At 42.0% G+C, this 17,344-nt stretch overlaps 2 protein-coding genes across 2 annotated transcripts in view; one reads left to right on the top strand and one right to left on the bottom strand.

The window, feature by feature from the left end:
- Positions 1 to 7,123, bottom strand: part of TLCD4 (TLC domain containing 4) — a 126,135-nt gene extending 119,012 nt beyond the window's left edge. The window contains exon 1 of the mRNA XM_055403776.2: positions 6,532 to 7,123. The gene's annotated coding sequence lies outside the window, so the exon portion shown is untranslated. The remainder of the gene's footprint in view (positions 1 to 6,531) is intronic.
- Positions 7,124 to 9,068: 1,945 nt separating this feature from the next.
- ALG14 (ALG14 UDP-N-acetylglucosaminyltransferase subunit) overlaps positions 9,069 to 17,344 on the top strand; it is a 109,593-nt gene continuing 101,317 nt past the window's right edge. Inside the window, exons 1-2 of the mRNA XM_055403777.2 lie at positions 9,069 to 9,308; positions 14,229 to 14,380. Coding sequence (XP_055259752.2) covers positions 9,170 to 9,308; positions 14,229 to 14,380 — 291 coding nt within the window. The 5' untranslated portion in view covers positions 9,069 to 9,169. The remainder of the gene's footprint in view (positions 9,309 to 14,228; positions 14,381 to 17,344) is intronic.

Genomic DNA, 17,344 nt, shown 5'->3' with positions numbered 1-17,344 from the left:
TGGAAGGACTTTTGCTGAAGCTCCAATATTTTGGCCACCTGATGCGAAGAGCCAACTCACTGGAAAAGACCCTGATTCTGGGAAAGATTGAAGGCAAAAGGAGAATGGGCTGGTAGAGGATGATATGGTTAGACAGCATAACCAACTCAATGGACATGAATCTGAGCAGACTCCAGGAGGTAATAGAGGACAGAGGAGCCTAGCATGCTGCAGTCCATGGGGTCAGAGTCAGACACAACTTAGTGACTGAAAACAATAACAACAAGTCAAGGACAAAAAGTTCTGTGGAAACAGAAAACAACTTGAGAAAGACGAAATAAAGGGCAGATATACAATAAAGAAGAAAAGGTGGATTTGATGGAGGTGCTGGTCAGAGGCTCTGTGAGGGGGAGGAAGGGTTGGGATGAGGAGAAAATTAATTCAGCAGATTTCAAAGACAAGCAGTGTTATGTGAAAAAATGGAACTGTTTCTTTATAAGTCTAAAACAGAAAATATGGTACCTATGAAAATTAAAAGAGCTACTTCTACTGTGGTTGTCATTAGTCAATAGTATAATGTGGTACGGTACTTACCATGATAGTTTTGGAATACATTTATAAATAAGATTTTAATGTCTTGTTTTTGGAACTGATAAGGCATTCTGGGTACACAAGGCTAGGGCAGGGATTTATAAACATACCTGGAAAGGCATAGCTGAGATAAACGGACATAAAGTGAGAGGAAAAAAATAGCATATCTAGTCATTTCACTGCAAATACATTGAATCAAGTGTTAAGATGAATTTACAGTGAAATGACAAGACACACTGATTTTGTCCTCTCACTTTATGCCTAGAGAGAGAGAGAAGCATACATTTGTCTGTCAACCTATCTAATCTAGTATCGTATTTTAATGTATCAATACTTGGAGAAAAAGCTAGGAAACAGTAAACCAATTCTTGACTGGCATGTGAAACAGCTACTTTTCAAAATCCTTTTCCTCCTATTGAGCTCTAATTTTATAAATGAAAAGTCAGGCATAGTAAACAATACTGTATTTCTATCTTGCTTTCTATAATGTATAGCACAGCAGCTGGTATAAATACACAATAAACACATTTAATGATACTGTAGAAGATAAGAGTGTGAGATATTTTGAATTCTGACTACCAGTTCCTGGCTTTGTAACCTAGAGTAAATGATGTGATCTCTCTGTACCTTAATGTCTTCATTTGCAAAATGGGGGTCATTATAATGCCTACCTCATGGAGTTGTTTTGAGCATTAAATTAGTTAATTCATGACCTGAGTGCTTGGCATATATTAAGCACACAGTAAAATGCCAGTTAAGGATTAAACAATGACCTTCAAGAGGTAGCATTCAAGGAACACTAGGAAGTGGCTTCATCCAGGAAAAGGTTGTGACTTAAATATATACTAAGTGTGTGTGTGTGCAGTCACTCAGTTATGTCTAATTCTTTGCCTCCTCTGTCCATGGCATTTCCCAGGCAAGAATACTAGAGTGGGTTGCCATTTTCTTCTCCAGAGGATCTTCCCTACCTAGGAACAGAACCCGTGTCTCCTGCTTGGCAGGTGGATTCTTTACCATTGAGCCACCTGGGAAGCCCTATATGTTAAGTATATTTGGCAAAAAAAAAGTCTTGGCTATACTCAGATATTTGGTTGTACTGGCATAATTTCTGTCGCCTATCTGACCCAACTTTCCAGAAGATCTTTATGGTAAGGCATACAACCATCCATCCTGGTGGCCATAGTTTTATCTCTGGCCCAGGCTAAGAACTCCCTTCCAGCTTTATCCTACCTTGTCAAGGACAAACATAATGCTGACCAAAGTGGGTCTCCCTGGCTCTTGCAGAAAAGCTTCATTCTTCTTTACCACCCACATTAAGATTGAAGATTGCTGAACTCTGGTGGGAAGAGCTTCACTGCTAGGCTTCCTGGCAGCCCACACTTCAAGGCAGCCCATGAGAGCATGGGAAGGTGACTTTTCTCTAGGAGGCTCTGGTAAGACATACACAGTTCACATAGCCAGGATCATTGTAAAGTCACTGTTGGGGTGTTAACTGTCACTGCCCACAGAGTGCATTATGTAACAGGTACTAATAGACCTGGATGGAAATGAATTGAGAGCCTGACCTCAACCCTCTTTACTTCAATCCAGAAGCCTCCCAGATGAGCCAGAAGCCTCATCGCTGTAGTTACTTGTAAATCCCCCAATCTGACCCAAATGGCATTCCTCACCACCTTACAAACCCTTTCACTGCACATTTGGACCTCTTGATCTTAACTGCAAATTTCCGCTAAATCTTCAACTTCTTTCTGAATGTCTTCTTCCCTTTGCTGCATAAGCTGAAAACTTGCTCTCTCACATTTCTTCAATATGTCTCTCAAACAGAGGCTGTCTGATACTCACATCCTTACAGGAGGCGGGGAAAGTACTCCTCTGGACCCCTGCCACTGCTTCTGAACCATTTCTCCTTCTTCTTTCAAAAACTCCAGCTCCTTTGAAGTTCTAGTCATGCCACTGTACCACCCTGTATCAGCATCCCTAAAAGACAGCCTACAGATGACACAGCTGTATTCGGTTAACTGAAGATGATTTAATAAAGGGATTGCAGTTGACCCTTGAACAATGGGTCAACCCATTGTTGACTCTAACCCTAACCCTAAACCCTAAACATTAACCCTAACCCTAGGGTGGGGGTTAGAGTTTTCACTCTGTACAGTGGAAAATTCTAGTATAATTTATAGTCAGCCCTCCATATCCATGATTCCTTCATATCTGTGTTTCCTGCATCCACAATTTCAACCACCTTCAGATCACGAGTACTGAAATGCTTATTATTGAAAAAGCTCCACGTGTAAGCGGATTCCCACAGTTCAAACCTGTGCTGTTCAAAGGTCAACATATTTACAAAGGTGTGAATGAGGTAAGGAAGTCACAAGAGGTCATGCAGCAACTGAGGTTAGTATCAGTGGAACTATCATCATTCCCAGGCCTGATGGAACAAGGAAAGGGAGCGCTGGCACCCAGAAGGAGAGAGGTGTGTAGACAAAGCCACATTGAAGAGCAGAGATCTTGAGTTCAGGGACACAGCCTCCCTCCATCCAATCTTCTGAGGATCCCCATTGGCCAAACCCAATCAGAACCAGAGAGCAAAAAAAAAACCAGATGGTTTACTAGGTTTGAGCTCCCATGGCACTGAGCACGATGGAGAAATGTGGGTCTGGAGGGATAGATGGAACATATCTAGCTTAAAACCAATGCTTTTTGGGGGGACTTCTCTGGTAGTCCAATGGCTAAGACTCTGTGCTCCCAATGCAGAGGTCCCAGGTTCTATCCCTGGTCAGGGAACTATATTCCACATGTGGCAACAAAGATAGAAGATCCTTCTTGAGTGCTGCAACTAAGATCCAGTGAAGCCAAATAAATAAATGTCCTTTTTTCAAAAATGCTCTTTTTGGTTGCTATCATCTTTCAACCTCTTACTCTGAAGATGTGAACTCCTAGCTCATTTTCTTCCTCTCTGCCCCTTAGTGACCTCAGCATCCATTTGGGTGTGCACCCCCACGCCAGGATCTTTTTCATCCGTTCATACTGTCACACCCTAACTACTACAACCAACAATAACAATATTGGCTTCAAGCATCTCACTTGCTGATCACCTCCTCTTATCACTAAAGTTCACTGACTCTTTTCACTGCAATTTTTAAACATTTTTTAGGCCTCCAGTCCACTGACTTTATACTCTTCCACGATTCATCCCCAGTCCCAGCTCCACTCCCCTGTCTTCACTTTCCACTGTGTCCAGAGAAAACTCCATGGACCTCACTCCCTTGAAAAGAACCTCTCTAATGTATTCACCTGTCAAAAATTTAACTCTGGTTAAAGCCAACTGTTCACCTTTTCCAGTGGGGCGGGAGAAGACATAAAATCATGCCAACTGGTTTTTCTCTATATTTGCTATCTCAAGCTACAAATGGGCATCCTAATCCACTCAGAAATCCTAGGGTGATCCTGGTAGGTATGCCAATTACTCTTCAAGATGCTTAATTCATGCATTCTTTCTTCTTGAGCTCCTCATATTCTTCTGCACCCAAGTCTCCACACCCTTCTCTATTCACCACCAATTCTACAAACCTCCCAGTACCGCATCCATATCCCTGCCCTCCATCCTGTGACCATGGAATAAGGGTCCTTCCTATTAAAGCCCAACCTATTGTCCTCAAGATTTCAACCCTTTTCATTTTTAAAACAAATGCACTGCAGGACTTCCCTGGTAGTCCAGTGGCTGGGAATCTGCCTGACAATGCAGGGGACAGAGGCTCAATCCCTGATCCGGGAATATTCCACATACCACAAGCAGCTAGGCCCATGAACCACAGCTGCTGAGAACACACTCTAGAACCTGAGAGCCACAACTTCTGAAGACCGCGTGCCCTAGAGCTTGTGTTCTGTAACAAGAGAAGCCCCTGCAATGAGAAGTCTGCCTACTGTAACTAAAGAGTAGCCCCCACTTCCTGCCACCAGAGAAAACCCATGCACAGCAATGAAGAACCAGTGGAACCAAAAAAAAAAAAAGGTAATTAATTAAAAATAAATAAATATGTTCCTATTCTCATTCCCTTTCTCTCCTGCATCAATTTGCCTCTACTGAATCATTTTTAACATCAAATGGAGCTGGTGATGGACAGGGAAGCCTGGCGGGCTGCAGGCCATGGGGTCGCAAAGAGTCAGACACAACTGAGTGTCTGAACTGAACTGAATATGACAATTAACTCCCATCTTAAAAAATACTTCCCTTATATAAGGAATTTAGAAAGATGGTAATGACGACCCTACACATGAGACAGCAAGAGACACAAATATAAAGAACAAACTTTTGGACTCTGTGGGAGAAGGCGAGGGTGGGATGATTTGAGAGAATAGCATTGAAACATGTATATTACCATGTGTGAATAGATGACCAGTCCAAGTTCAATGCATGAAACGGGGCACTCAAAGCCGGTGCAGTGGGACAACCCAGAGGGATGGGATGGGGAGGGAAGTGGGGGGGAGTTCAGGATGGGGGACACATGTACACCCATGGCTGATTCATGCCAATGTGTGGCAAAAACCACCACAATATTGTAAAGTAATTAGCCTCCAATTAAAATCAATAAATTAATTTTAAAAATGTTTCCTTGACTACATTCTCCTCCATTTCCCATCCAATTCATCCATTTCTCTTCAAAGGTAACTTGAAACAACTATGTACAGATGCTGCTTCTCTGCATCTCCCAGTGTCTCCTCTGCCCATTTCTATCTGCGTTCCACTACCACCATTCCACGGAAATGCTGCTCCTGTTTAGACTGCCAGTGACTAATTTGTTCCCAAGTCACTCGATGTGATCTATCTGCAGCCTGTGACATAGCTAACTGGACTCCTATTCTTGAATCATTTTCCTCCTGTGGTTTTTGTGGACACCATTTCTCCTGATTTTCCTCCCTGGCTCCCTGGCTTTTCCTTCTCCATCTTTCTTCTTTGCTGGCCCAATCTCCTTGACTGGATTTCTAAATATTAATGACCCCAGACTCTTCTCTACTCTGAGCTGTCTAATACATTAGCCATTGGCTAATGCCAATGTATCTATTTAAGTTTAAAATAACTGAAATGAAATAAAAGTTCAGTTCCTCCATCACACTAGCCACATCTCAAGGGCTCAGTAGGCAAGTGTGTCTAGTGGACAGCATGGACACAAAACATTTCCGTCATTGCAGAAACTTCTGCTGGACCAGACTGACCCAAATTCCTTCCCTACGTGATCTCACCCAGCTAGTCCCATGGCTTTAAACACAATCTATATGTTGAATTCAAAATGTATACCTCTAGCTCTAACCCAGACTTCAGATTTATACATAAAGTGCCTAACTGACACAACCACTAGGATGTTTAACAGGCTATTCAAACTAACATCCAAAACAGAACACTTCATTTTCATCCCTTCCGCCCTTTCTTTACCCACAAAAGCTTGTTTCTCTTCCTGTCTGTCCGGTCTTGGCATGACACCATCCAACCAGTTTTCAAGCCAAGCATCGAGGAGTCACCTTGATTCCCAATATCTAATCCATCAATGAGTCTTACTGACTCTATCCATAAAATATATGTCAAATCTACCCTCTTCTGCCTCCCACTGTTATCTTCCTTGTCTAAGGTTTTTGTCTGGATTAGTGTCCTTCTCATACACGATCCCCAGCACTGAAACCTAGCACACAGCATGTGTGCATTAAATATGTTGAAAAAAATTAATAAGTACAATGCTATTTAATACTGCAAAATAATCTTACTTTTAAAAATATTCATGAATAATACTTGTCAAAGAAATTTTAGAAAACAGATTTAAGAAGATAATAAAAATCACTTTCAGGCAGACTTTACTTAGGATTGATTACGGTTCAATATTATTATTCAGTTTATCAATTATTAATATGTTTTCACACTTTTATACACTTTACCTCTGTGCATTTATCTGCATTGTCAGTGCAGCTTACCTCCCCAAGAGAAATTTTCGTTGCTCCTTCCTGATCAGTCCAGTCTTTTCTGATTAATCCAGTATAGTTTCTTGACCTCTTAATTATATTCCATGCCTGTCAAGCCCACAGGACTCGGCTCACACAGCAGACATTTATTGTGTTCAGCAGTTCCCAACTTGGTTTCTGTCCCTGCCTGCCACTCAGCTCCTCCCTGCGTCCTCAACTTCCTTGTCAGCCTTAATTCAAAATAATTCAACCAATAACTCCAAACAATGTCTGCTACTCCACCTTCTTTGATTCTCGGCATTTACTGGTAGTCACTAACATGCTTCAGTTCAGTTCAGTCGCTTGATCACCCCCTATTCATTCCACCTGCAACTAAGTGTGGTCAAGCTGATTTTTCGTACAGGTAATTCCAGTAGTGAGGGGATGGGTAGTAGGGAATGCAGGGGTATCTCTTGGGGCTTGGATTCTTATCAATATGTCCAACATCTGCATTGCCTGTGTCAGTTTACAACACCACCTCAGACACACTACCTCCGCAGCAATCCAAACACTGTTATTTGCCTACCCAACAATTCTCTCTCCTCCACCCTCCTCCAACTTCCTCCTCTCCAAGAGAATGTCCATTTTGTTCAGCACCTACCCTATACCAAACAGCCAGATACAACAGGTGAGTTGTATGTCATCCTCCATCCTATCCCAGCCAGCTTTGTGGTCTCATTTCTTTGATGAATTGGCAGGTGATATAAACGTGGCCAGAGAGTGCAAGTCTTCTGTGAGAGGTTCTGGAAAAGGTTTCCTGACTCTTAAACAAACAAACAAAAGGCCTGATGACAAGATAACCTCTTGAAATCTGGAGACCGCCCTATCTGGATGTAATTTCTGAGACCACTAATATCTGCTTTTAAGTAGGAGGGGAAATGGTGTTAAGCTGAAGCCATTGCTGGGAATGGCAGAGTGGGCAGATGAAAGAAAACTATATCCTTTGTAATGTTCTTAAGCTGTTGTTCATACTGAGCCAGAGGCTCTACCTCTGGACTTTCATCTATGTATTTGTAAGCCCAGGGGATTCTGATGCCATCAAAATTTGAGAGGCACTGACTTCCAAACCCACAATTATAAAACTTCTCCACCACTATGAGCTAAGTAATCTTAAGCAATTTAATTTTTATAGAATCCTTTTCTTTATCTGTAAAGTGCAAAAATAATATTCATCTTATGACCTTATTGTGAGTATACAGGGTTAAGAGAACTTGATAGAATACAGAAAGTGCTGCAAGGTCCATTAGCCAGAAAATGATGCTCCACAGTCCCTAAATATTTCCCAAACTTGCCTGCTGATACAAATAGACGGATTGGTTAGATGAGTTGATCTCAGGCCTCTCCTCTGGAGATTCTGTTTCAGTAGCTCCCTACTGTACCCTAGAAGTCACAATTTTAAAAACACTGTTCTAGGATCTAAGCAAGTTTGAATTTAGCAAAGGAAAGTGTTAAAGCGTTGCTCAGTTGTGTCCTACTCCATGCGATCCTGTGGACTGTAGCCCACCAGGTTCCTCTGTCCATGGAGTTCTCCAGGCAAGAATACTGGAGTGGGTTGCCATTTCCTTCTCCAGAGGATTTTCCTGATCCAGGACCCAGGGATGGAACCCTGCAGGTCTCCTGCATTGCTGGCAGATTCTCTACCATCTGAGCAATCAGCGAAGACCTAGCAAAGGAATACACAATGTAAACGCCTATGCAGCAGGAGTTGGGGTTTCCACTGTCTAAATCTAGATGTGCCACTATCTCACTTGAGCAAGCTGTTTAACCTTTCTGGACTTGTTTACTCCTCTGTACACTTGTCCTATCTAACCTACAAGTCCACGGGGGTACTGAAGGCAAATTACACGTGGAGTGAAGGGGCTTCTCTAATCTCAGTGTTTTTATATTGCTGCAATGGGAATTAAGTAAACACAAAATTAAGCAAAATTGTGATAGGGGAAGTGTTGCCTTTCTGGTAAAATTAACTGAATAGGATGATACCATCTCTAGCCTGTCACCTTGAGCCCCTGAGCGTCCACTCCTCTCAGGATCACCCTCAGCTACTCTGGTGACACTGTTCGAGATCTGTGAAAACGTCTAGAAAAGTGAAAAGCCTGAGTGTTGGGAAAGAGGAGAAATACGAAGACCCTAAATTCAACTTTCTGTACCAAGGTACCTTTAACTGGCAAACACTTTCAGTAGCTGCGCATGTGCAACAGAAACATTTCTCTCGGCGTTTCATAAAGAAAAACGGCGATGTATGCCATTGGCCTCAGGTGGAAGTCACAAAGTTGGTAAAGCTGAAACACCTGCTAACTTGGGCGCTCCGGGGTTCTTTAGGGCGCTCAGGTGGCCTGATATTCCCATGAGCTGCAACCAAACTTCTCCAACGCGTTAATCCGTGCATTTCAGTTTCTGCACTGGCGGTAGTTTAGCAGAATTCCCCCGGGAACCAGCGGAGCGGTCTGAGCCCGGCCTTCCGCCTCTGGCCTTGAACTCCGCCCACCTCAGGCAAACCACGCCCACCAACACGCCCACTCTTCGAGTTTGAGTCTCGGGAGAGCCCGTAGTTTTGAACTCTGACCGCTCCTGCGGCCGGCAGCGGGATAGCACGCATGCGTATTTTCTTTGAATGGCTGGCGCCCTTATCCTCGCGGCGGCTGCAGGAGCCCTGGCCTTGCTGCTGCTGGCAGTGCGGCTGTGGGTAGTCCTGAGTCCTCGCGCTCCTGTGCCTCGGCGGTCTCTCAGCCTCTTGGTGGTGGCTGGATCTGGTGAGTATACGGGCCGTGACTGGAGGGCTAGGGTCGGGAACTACAAAACCCAGAGTCCACCGCGGCGCTCTTCGCAGCACCAGTAGGACTTTTTGCAGCTTTGAATGCTGAGATTTGTAGTTTGTCTGCGTGATTGGCTCAAGTCAGCCCAACCTGGGTAAAACGCTGGTTTGCTGTCAATGTGCCTCAGGCCGCCCGTTTATTGACAGATGCGTAATTTACACTTGTCTGCAATAAGCTTTTCTGTAGCGTATATTTTTCTAACAAAGTAAGTATCAGTTACCAAAGATGACACAGAAGCCTGTTGATGCAACGTGAAATTTTCCTGAATAAATATTGTTGTTTTGCATTATTAATCTAGGCATTTGGGATTTAACTTAGGAATCACAGTTCCTGCATGAAAAACGGGACAAACGGAATCGTCGCATTTATAAGCATACGTATACAAAATCTTCGCGTGCAGAGGCAGTTACCTACCAACAGGAGAACAATACACGCCTCAGGATGTTGTGTCAGGGAATGAACAACAGTCTGTAGTCAGATAATGCAATCTGAACGGAATCGGCCAGCTCTGTAGGCGCTTACAACTTTAAATGGACAGCTCTGACAGCCATACATACCCACACTGTGTACATATAGCAATGCCAGAAGATTGCATCCAGAAAGATTAATATTTGTAGTATTAGCAAGTGTTCTAAACCTATGTTCACGTGTAATTCATTACTTTATTCACTTAATGTGTTTTGAGTCATGGGAGAGAGGGCAGACAGTAAACTAAGCCCTGAAAATAGCAAAACTGATTAACACTACCTGTCGTGAAGTTCTGACTATGTCCCAAGCACTGAAAGGTGTGAGGGAACAGCTGTGAATGCAATGGAGAATATAGAAAAACTAACAGAAAACAAAAAACAGAATGGATCCTTGCCACAATGAGAAAAGTGCTGTAACCTGGGAAGTAGAAACTGCTATGTAAGTTCACACTGGGCATCACTTTATCTGAACCTGAGGCAGGAGGCTTCCTGGAAAAAGTGATGTCTAAACGGATACTTGAAAGATGATTAAGAATTAGCCAGACAAGGGGGAACTGGATCTTTGAGGTCTGGAAAGGTGTGTAAAGGAAGCGATGGCACTTGGGATGGCCAGATGTGAGACAGCACTCCTGCAGTGAGTTGGATGTGGGGAGGTAATGATCGGAGAGGGTATTTTAACACCCCCCAAACACACACACATAGAGCAAGGGACACTACTCCACTGCATCCTACCATGTAGTCATTAGGATCACTTACCTCTAAATTAACATAATACCGGAGTTAAATCACATCTCTGCCACTTACTAATTTGATGATCTTGGGCAAATTAGTTAACTTCATTGAACCTTCTATTACCATTTGAAAAATGTGAGTTAGGAAGAGGTGAGAGAGTAAATGTGGTGGTAAAGTGCTTAGCAAAGTGCTTGGCACATACTAATGCATTTAATAAGTGATGACTTTTGATAGTCCTAGTAGCAAAGGGATCTTGTAAAGAATTTTTAAATGGAGAGTGACCCAGTTGAATCTGAGCTTTCACAAAGATCATTCAGCCTGCACTGTCAAGAGAATGTCTTGACAGAGACTGAGGTAGGGAGACAAGTAAGAGCCTTTTGAATATTTTAGGTGACAGATGACGCCTGACTGGGGTTGATGAGTGAGGGGATGGAGAAAAGTATATGCATTTAAGTGAGATTTAGGAGATAAAAATCACTGGACGTATGGATTGGAAGTGGAGGGTGAAGGGAAGGTGGGCTCAAGAGTGATGTCTGGGTTTCTGGCTTGAGCAGATGGATGAAAGAATGGATGTTCGAGCCATTCACTTAACATCATTAGATTTGGCAGACTGGGAACCAAAACTAAAATTGAGAATTTGTCAGGTAAGTAGTACCCTCTAGAATTCAAGCCATTGAGGGTATGAAGAGTCAAGGACCTCCAAAAGTCATCCAAACCAAAGAAAGATTTATAGTTAGATAAGTAATTTAATAGTTCATGTCCAAAATTTAGGATGGGGAAGGCATTTTCCTTGTTTACCCTGAATACCAAAAAATGCTTCATCTTACCATAATGTATCACTTGTTTAAAGAATACCAATCAAAATTATTATTTGTCTTTGAAATACGTATGTTTCAAAGACATGTGACCTGCTTAGACAATTTTAGAGGTACAGCAGTAACAAAAGCCCTTGCTGTCATGGTGTTTACCTTCTACTGGGGCTAGGGTGGGGAAGACCAAAACAGAAAAAATGAATAGACTATATAGTTGCTGCTGCTGCTGCTGCTAAGTCGCTTCAGTCGTGTCAGACTCTGTGCGACCCCATAGACAGCAGCCCATCAGGCTCCCCGTCCCTGGGATTCACCAGGCAAGAATACTGGAGTGGGCTGCCATTTCCTTCTCCAGACTATATAGTTAGTTATAAGCAATAAATACTATGAAGTAGAGAAAGGAAGTTGCATTTTAGATAGAATTGTCAGGGAAAGCCTCCTTGGGAAGATGACAGATACCCAACAGCAAGGAGGCCAGAGTGGCTGGAGTAGACTGCGTAAGGTGGGGAAGAAGCAGATGAGGCCCAAGAGCTTACAAAAAGTCTTTTATTCCATATGAGAAGGGGAGCTCTTGGAGGGTTTTGAATAGAGATAAATAATCTGATCAACTCTTTTTAATAGGATCACTCTAGAGGCTGTGTAGAGAATAGACTATGGGGAATAGACCAGGAAGCTGTAGTCATAACCCATGCAAGAGAGGTGTGGTGTGGAGCAGGATGCTTGCAAAGGAAGTTAGAAGTGATTGCATTCCGAGTAGATCTTAAGATAGAACTGAGAGGATTTCATTCCCAAAGAATAAATCTTAATGAAAGAGTAAAATAGAAGACAAAGCCCATCATTTTAATGACTTGATTCAGTAACAAGGTTAAATTTTCAAAGAATGTATTCAGTGAGGGATTCCTTTAAAGAAAAAAAAAAAAAGGAAAAAAGACCATCAAAGCAGGTAAAGTGAAGTCTTAACTGCAGTGAAAGATGTTATGTATATTAGGTTTTATCCTTAATTGTTCCAGTTGTGAAAATAAGTACCTACTTTGCAAACTACCACACTTTTTTAAAGTTAAAACAAAAATTCTAAGATGAGTATGAGATGTGTGAATTACTTGCATAAGAAGATGGGTGATATGTTACGGACAGAGGCTCCTGGTGGGCTACACTCTATGGGGTCACAAAGAGTTGAACAGGACTGAGCCGCTAACACTTTCATTCACTTTCACAGAAGAAAATGGGTGACAAGTTATAAAGTTACAGTATGATTCTAATTCCCATTATAGTTACTCTGTGCTGACTTTATTTCTATATCTAATTCCTTCTGGGATCTAGAGAGTAATCTTTCCCTTTCCCTTATTTACTATAAGAAAATATATGTGCTTCAAGAAAACACATACTTAATTTGTTTGATTATCCTACTTGTTTGTTTGTATCACTATTGAAAGCTTCTTGCAACAGGGAGGTAGGGCAGGGAGAGCTTTGTAGCATGACCAGAAGCAAAGAAGAGGTAACAAATAAGATGAACCCAGAGAATATTAAAGACAACCTGGCTGAGGCCAAGGGATTGTGCAATTAAATAGATATGATAGGGCTCATTCTTAAGAAGTTCGATTGCCTTGCTTAAGTGGCATATAGTTAATGAGATAAATAAATGTTCTTTTGATTTTTTTTCCCCTGAAAGAAACCTTAATGAACACGGTTGATTTTTAAATTCATGGTTTTAAAATTAAAGTGCTAAAATTTTGGAGATTGTATGATTTCAAAAATTGAACACACAGTGGTTGGGTGAAGTTTGGTAAATATTTGAGAACCTGCAGAGAGCTGAGACCTCTGTTAGGAGGTGTTGAACAAAAATCTTCCTTAGAAAGATCTGAGCCCTGGCAATCAGTGCTCATGCCTGCCTAATATTACTTCACAACATGGAAGCCTTCAGCAGCTGCTTCCCATTTTCCAACCTACTTTGCTGACCTTACTTCACCCTCATCTTTCTTGCCAGTGTTCCCACCAAGCCTTGAACACCCATCCCAGATCCTGTCTTCTCATGCCTTAATGATCCCACCCCACCCAGTGGCATCCCTATACCTGTCTGCCCATTAGCTTCACTTTTAAGTCATCTCAGCCTTTACCAGGGATCTTCTCTATGCTGAGGGCATTGCTTTTCATAACAGTTTGCTTGCCCGTCCCCCTCATTTTAATGTTTTTTGCTGTCTTGCGTCACTCTTTATATACCTGTGTGTGTCTTGCCCCTCTCCCCTCAGACTTCTTGATAACAGTACCTGTGTCTTATACCAGGCTTCCCAAGTGACGCAGCGGCCAAGAATCTGCCTGCAGTGCAGGAGACTTGAGACACAGTTTTGATCCCTGCATCAGGAAGGTCCCCTAGAGAAGGAAATGCTAACTCTCTCCAGTATTCTTTCCTGGGACTATCCCATGGACAGAGGAGCCTAGTGGACTACAGTCCATGGGGTCACAAAGAGTTGGACACGACTGAGCCACTGCGCATGCACAGTACAGTGTCTTATATTTCGTTGTACCTTCATCAGCTAGTACAGTAGCACGACTTACTGCTAGTACTGATTTTATTTTTATACATTTATTATCCTCTTCCCCCATATAGCAGTAATATTTCTTTTGTTTTTAAATGCCATGTACTCAGTGAGTGATATAAACACATTGTATATTTCAGTTTTCTAATAAAAAATTTTAAAAAAGTAATATTTCTTCAAGGGCACAGATTATTGTTTCCAAATATTCCTTCTGTATTTTGAGAAATGCACAAAACTTAGCAGTAGGATAACATCATCTGATGGATATGTCCATTACAAGTTTCTTCATCTTAGGCCTTCCAATATTTTTTCCAGGTGGGCATACCACTGAGATCCTGAGGCTGCTGGAGAGCTTGTCCAATGCTTATTCTCCTAGACATTATATCGTTGCTGACACTGATGAAATGAGTACCCATAAAATAAATTCTTTTGAACAAAATCGAGCTGATAGAAACCCCAGTGCTGCGGTAAGTAATAATTTCTGTGTCTAAGAAAGTTACAGGTTGTATATTGAATTTAATTCTCTCATGAAGCAATCTCATGGCACTTCAGTGCCCTGCTCACACAATACAGTCACATGTTTATTGCTGATGAAATATAGTGCCTTTACTACCCAAAGATAAAAGCTTCTTTAAAATAAATCTTCAGATATAAATGGTTGCTAATTTCTTATATTCTTTTCTTTTAAATAGAGAAATTTTTTTTGGTAATTCCAATTGCAAAAATTGTTTTATTTATAATTACATACATTAAAGCATCCAGTTCATGTGCTTATTGACTCTTCATTAAAGTTTTTTTTTTTTAAGAACACACCAAAGTGAAATTCTTTTTAATATTTATTCGGCTGTGCTGGGTTTTAGTTGCAACATGCAAACTCTTGGTCGTGGCATGTGGAAAGTAATTCCCTGACTGGGGATTGAACCTGAGCCCCCTGCATTGAGAGCGTGGAGTCTTAGCCACTGGACCATCAAGGAAGTCTCTCATTAAAGTTCTTTATCAGTGTATTACGTGTATTGATAATTTATCTGTTACTAGTTTGAGTGAACTCCAGGAGTTGGTGATGGACAGGGAGGCCTGGCGTGCTGTGACTCATGGGGTCACAAAGAGTCGGACACGACTGAGTGACTGAACTGAACTGTTTATCCTTCCAATTATATCTGTATCTGCCTTTAAAATTACTTCTCAGCCGCTCATTGCTCACTTCATTTTAGCATTTTAGTCAGAATTTGGGGTAAATTGAAAAAAAGTAGAACTATTTTATCAAGGAAAGAAACCAGAGCTGTTCTTCATTAGATTGTCTCCATCGTTCTCTCTCTCTGGTACCTGCCTGGCCGTGGAGTTCCAACAGGTAGCTCAGGAATGGACAGGCAACCCAGCTCAGGCCACTCAAAGTGTTCCTCTGGGCTCTTTGGACTTGAGGACCCTGAGAGTGGAAATAGTCTTTCTTCAGGTGCTTCAGCTCTATAAAAGAGAAAACTTGGAGAAAAGCAGTCATGTTTTCACCTGCTAGCTAAAGACAGACTGTAGTCCACGGGGTCACAAAGAGTCAGACGCAACTGAGCGACTTCACTTTCATTTTTCACTTTCATGCATTGGAGAAGGAAATGGCAACCCACTCCAGTGTTCTTGTCTGGAGAATCCGAGGGACAGGGGAGCCTGGTGGGCTATGGGGTCGCACAGAGTCGGACACGACTGAAGCAACTTAGCAGCAGCAGCAGCAGCAGTTAGAGCAAACTATGAATTTAATATTATAGGAAGAACAAGATGGAAAAGCAGATGGTGAGTCCTGCCTTCAGTTACTCCAGAGCTGCCCTCGTATGGGCCCTATCGTTGTTCTTAGCTTTCTTGGAAATCAGGATGTACTAATGGGTAACTCACCCTCTGCTGACCTTTTTAGCTAGTTCAACCTTGTTTTCATTACGATTTGGTCACTTGTAAGCATGATCCCTCACTGTGTGCATGCGTGCTAACTCACTTCAGTCGTGTCTGACTCTTTGCAACTCTGTGGACTGCAGCCTGCCAGGCTTCTCTGTCCATGGGATTCTCCAGGCAAGAATACTGGGGTAGGTAGCTATTCCCTCCTCCAGGGGATCTTTCTGACCCAGGGATCAAACCCATGTCTCTTAAATCTCCTGCATTGGCAGGTGGGTTCTTTACTACTAGTGTGACCTGGGAAGCCCCTGATCCCTCACTTCAGTTCAGTTCAGTCACGTCCGACTCATTGTGACCCCATGAACTGCAGCACACCAGGCCTCCCTGTCCCTCACCAACTCCCGGACCCTACCCAAACTCACGTCCATTGAGTCGGTGATGCCATCCAACCATCTCATCCTCTGTCATCCCCTTCTCCTCCTACCCTCAATCTTTCCAGCATCAGGGTCTTTTCAAATGAGCTCTTCACATCAGGTGACCATCCCTCACTTACACACTACTAAAATGTGTTCTTGGAAGATCCCCATCAAACAAGATTGAAATCCACCCTCTATTATTCAGCCATAGTGAAATATGTGGTATGGGATGAGCCAAAATGCTTCATTTCTGTTTCAGGACTCAATACTGTGTTAGTTTCCTAGTGCTTTTATAACAAAGTACTATACACAGGGTGGCTTGAAGCAATGGAAATTTATTCTCTCACTTCATTTGTAGTTATTATAAAATAATGGCTGTATTCTTTATAATATGTTCTTATAACTTATTTGTTTTATGTGTAGGAGTTTGATCCCTTCTCCAACTTTCCCCTCCCTCCTTCCCTTGCCCAATTGGGAACCACTAATTCGTTCTCTATATCTGTGATTTTATTTCTTTTTTTATTATATTCACTAGTTTATTTTTTAGATTCCACATGTGATATTATACAGGATTTGTCTTTTTCTAACTTAATTTGCTTAGGCTAATATGCTCCAAGTTGATGCATATCGTTGCATTTGGCAAAATTTCATTGTTTTTATAGCTGAGTAGCATTTCATTGTGTATGTGTGTGTGTACGCTACATCTTTATCCATTCATCTGTTGATGGACACAGGTTCCTTCCGTATCTTGGCAGTTGTATATAATGCTTTTTTCAAATACACAGGAGTGGAATTGCTGGGTCATGTGGTAGTTCTATTTTTAGTTTTTTGGGAAACCTCCATACTGTTTTCCACAATAGCTGCACCAATGTACATTCTTACCAACAGTGTATGAAGGTTCTTTTTTTCCCACATCCTCACCAACATTTGTTATCTGTGTTCTTTTTGATGACAGCCAGACAAGTATGAGGTGATATCTCATCGTGGTTTTAACTGACATTTCCCTGATCATTGGCCATCTGATCTTTTCTTTGGAAATTTGTCTGTTCAGATATTCTGCCCCTTTCTTAATCAGGTTGCTAGGCTTTTGTTTGTTTGTTTGTTTTTTTTTTGGATATTTGAGCTCTTTATATATTTTTGGAT

Source organism: Moschus berezovskii, chromosome 4 (assembly GCF_049115385.1).
Source record: "Moschus berezovskii isolate FMDL1 chromosome 4, NW_MosBer_1.0, whole genome shotgun sequence".
NCBI lineage: Eukaryota > Metazoa > Chordata > Mammalia > Artiodactyla > Moschidae > Moschus > Moschus berezovskii.
This window is presented reverse-complemented; position numbering and strand designations above follow the sequence as displayed.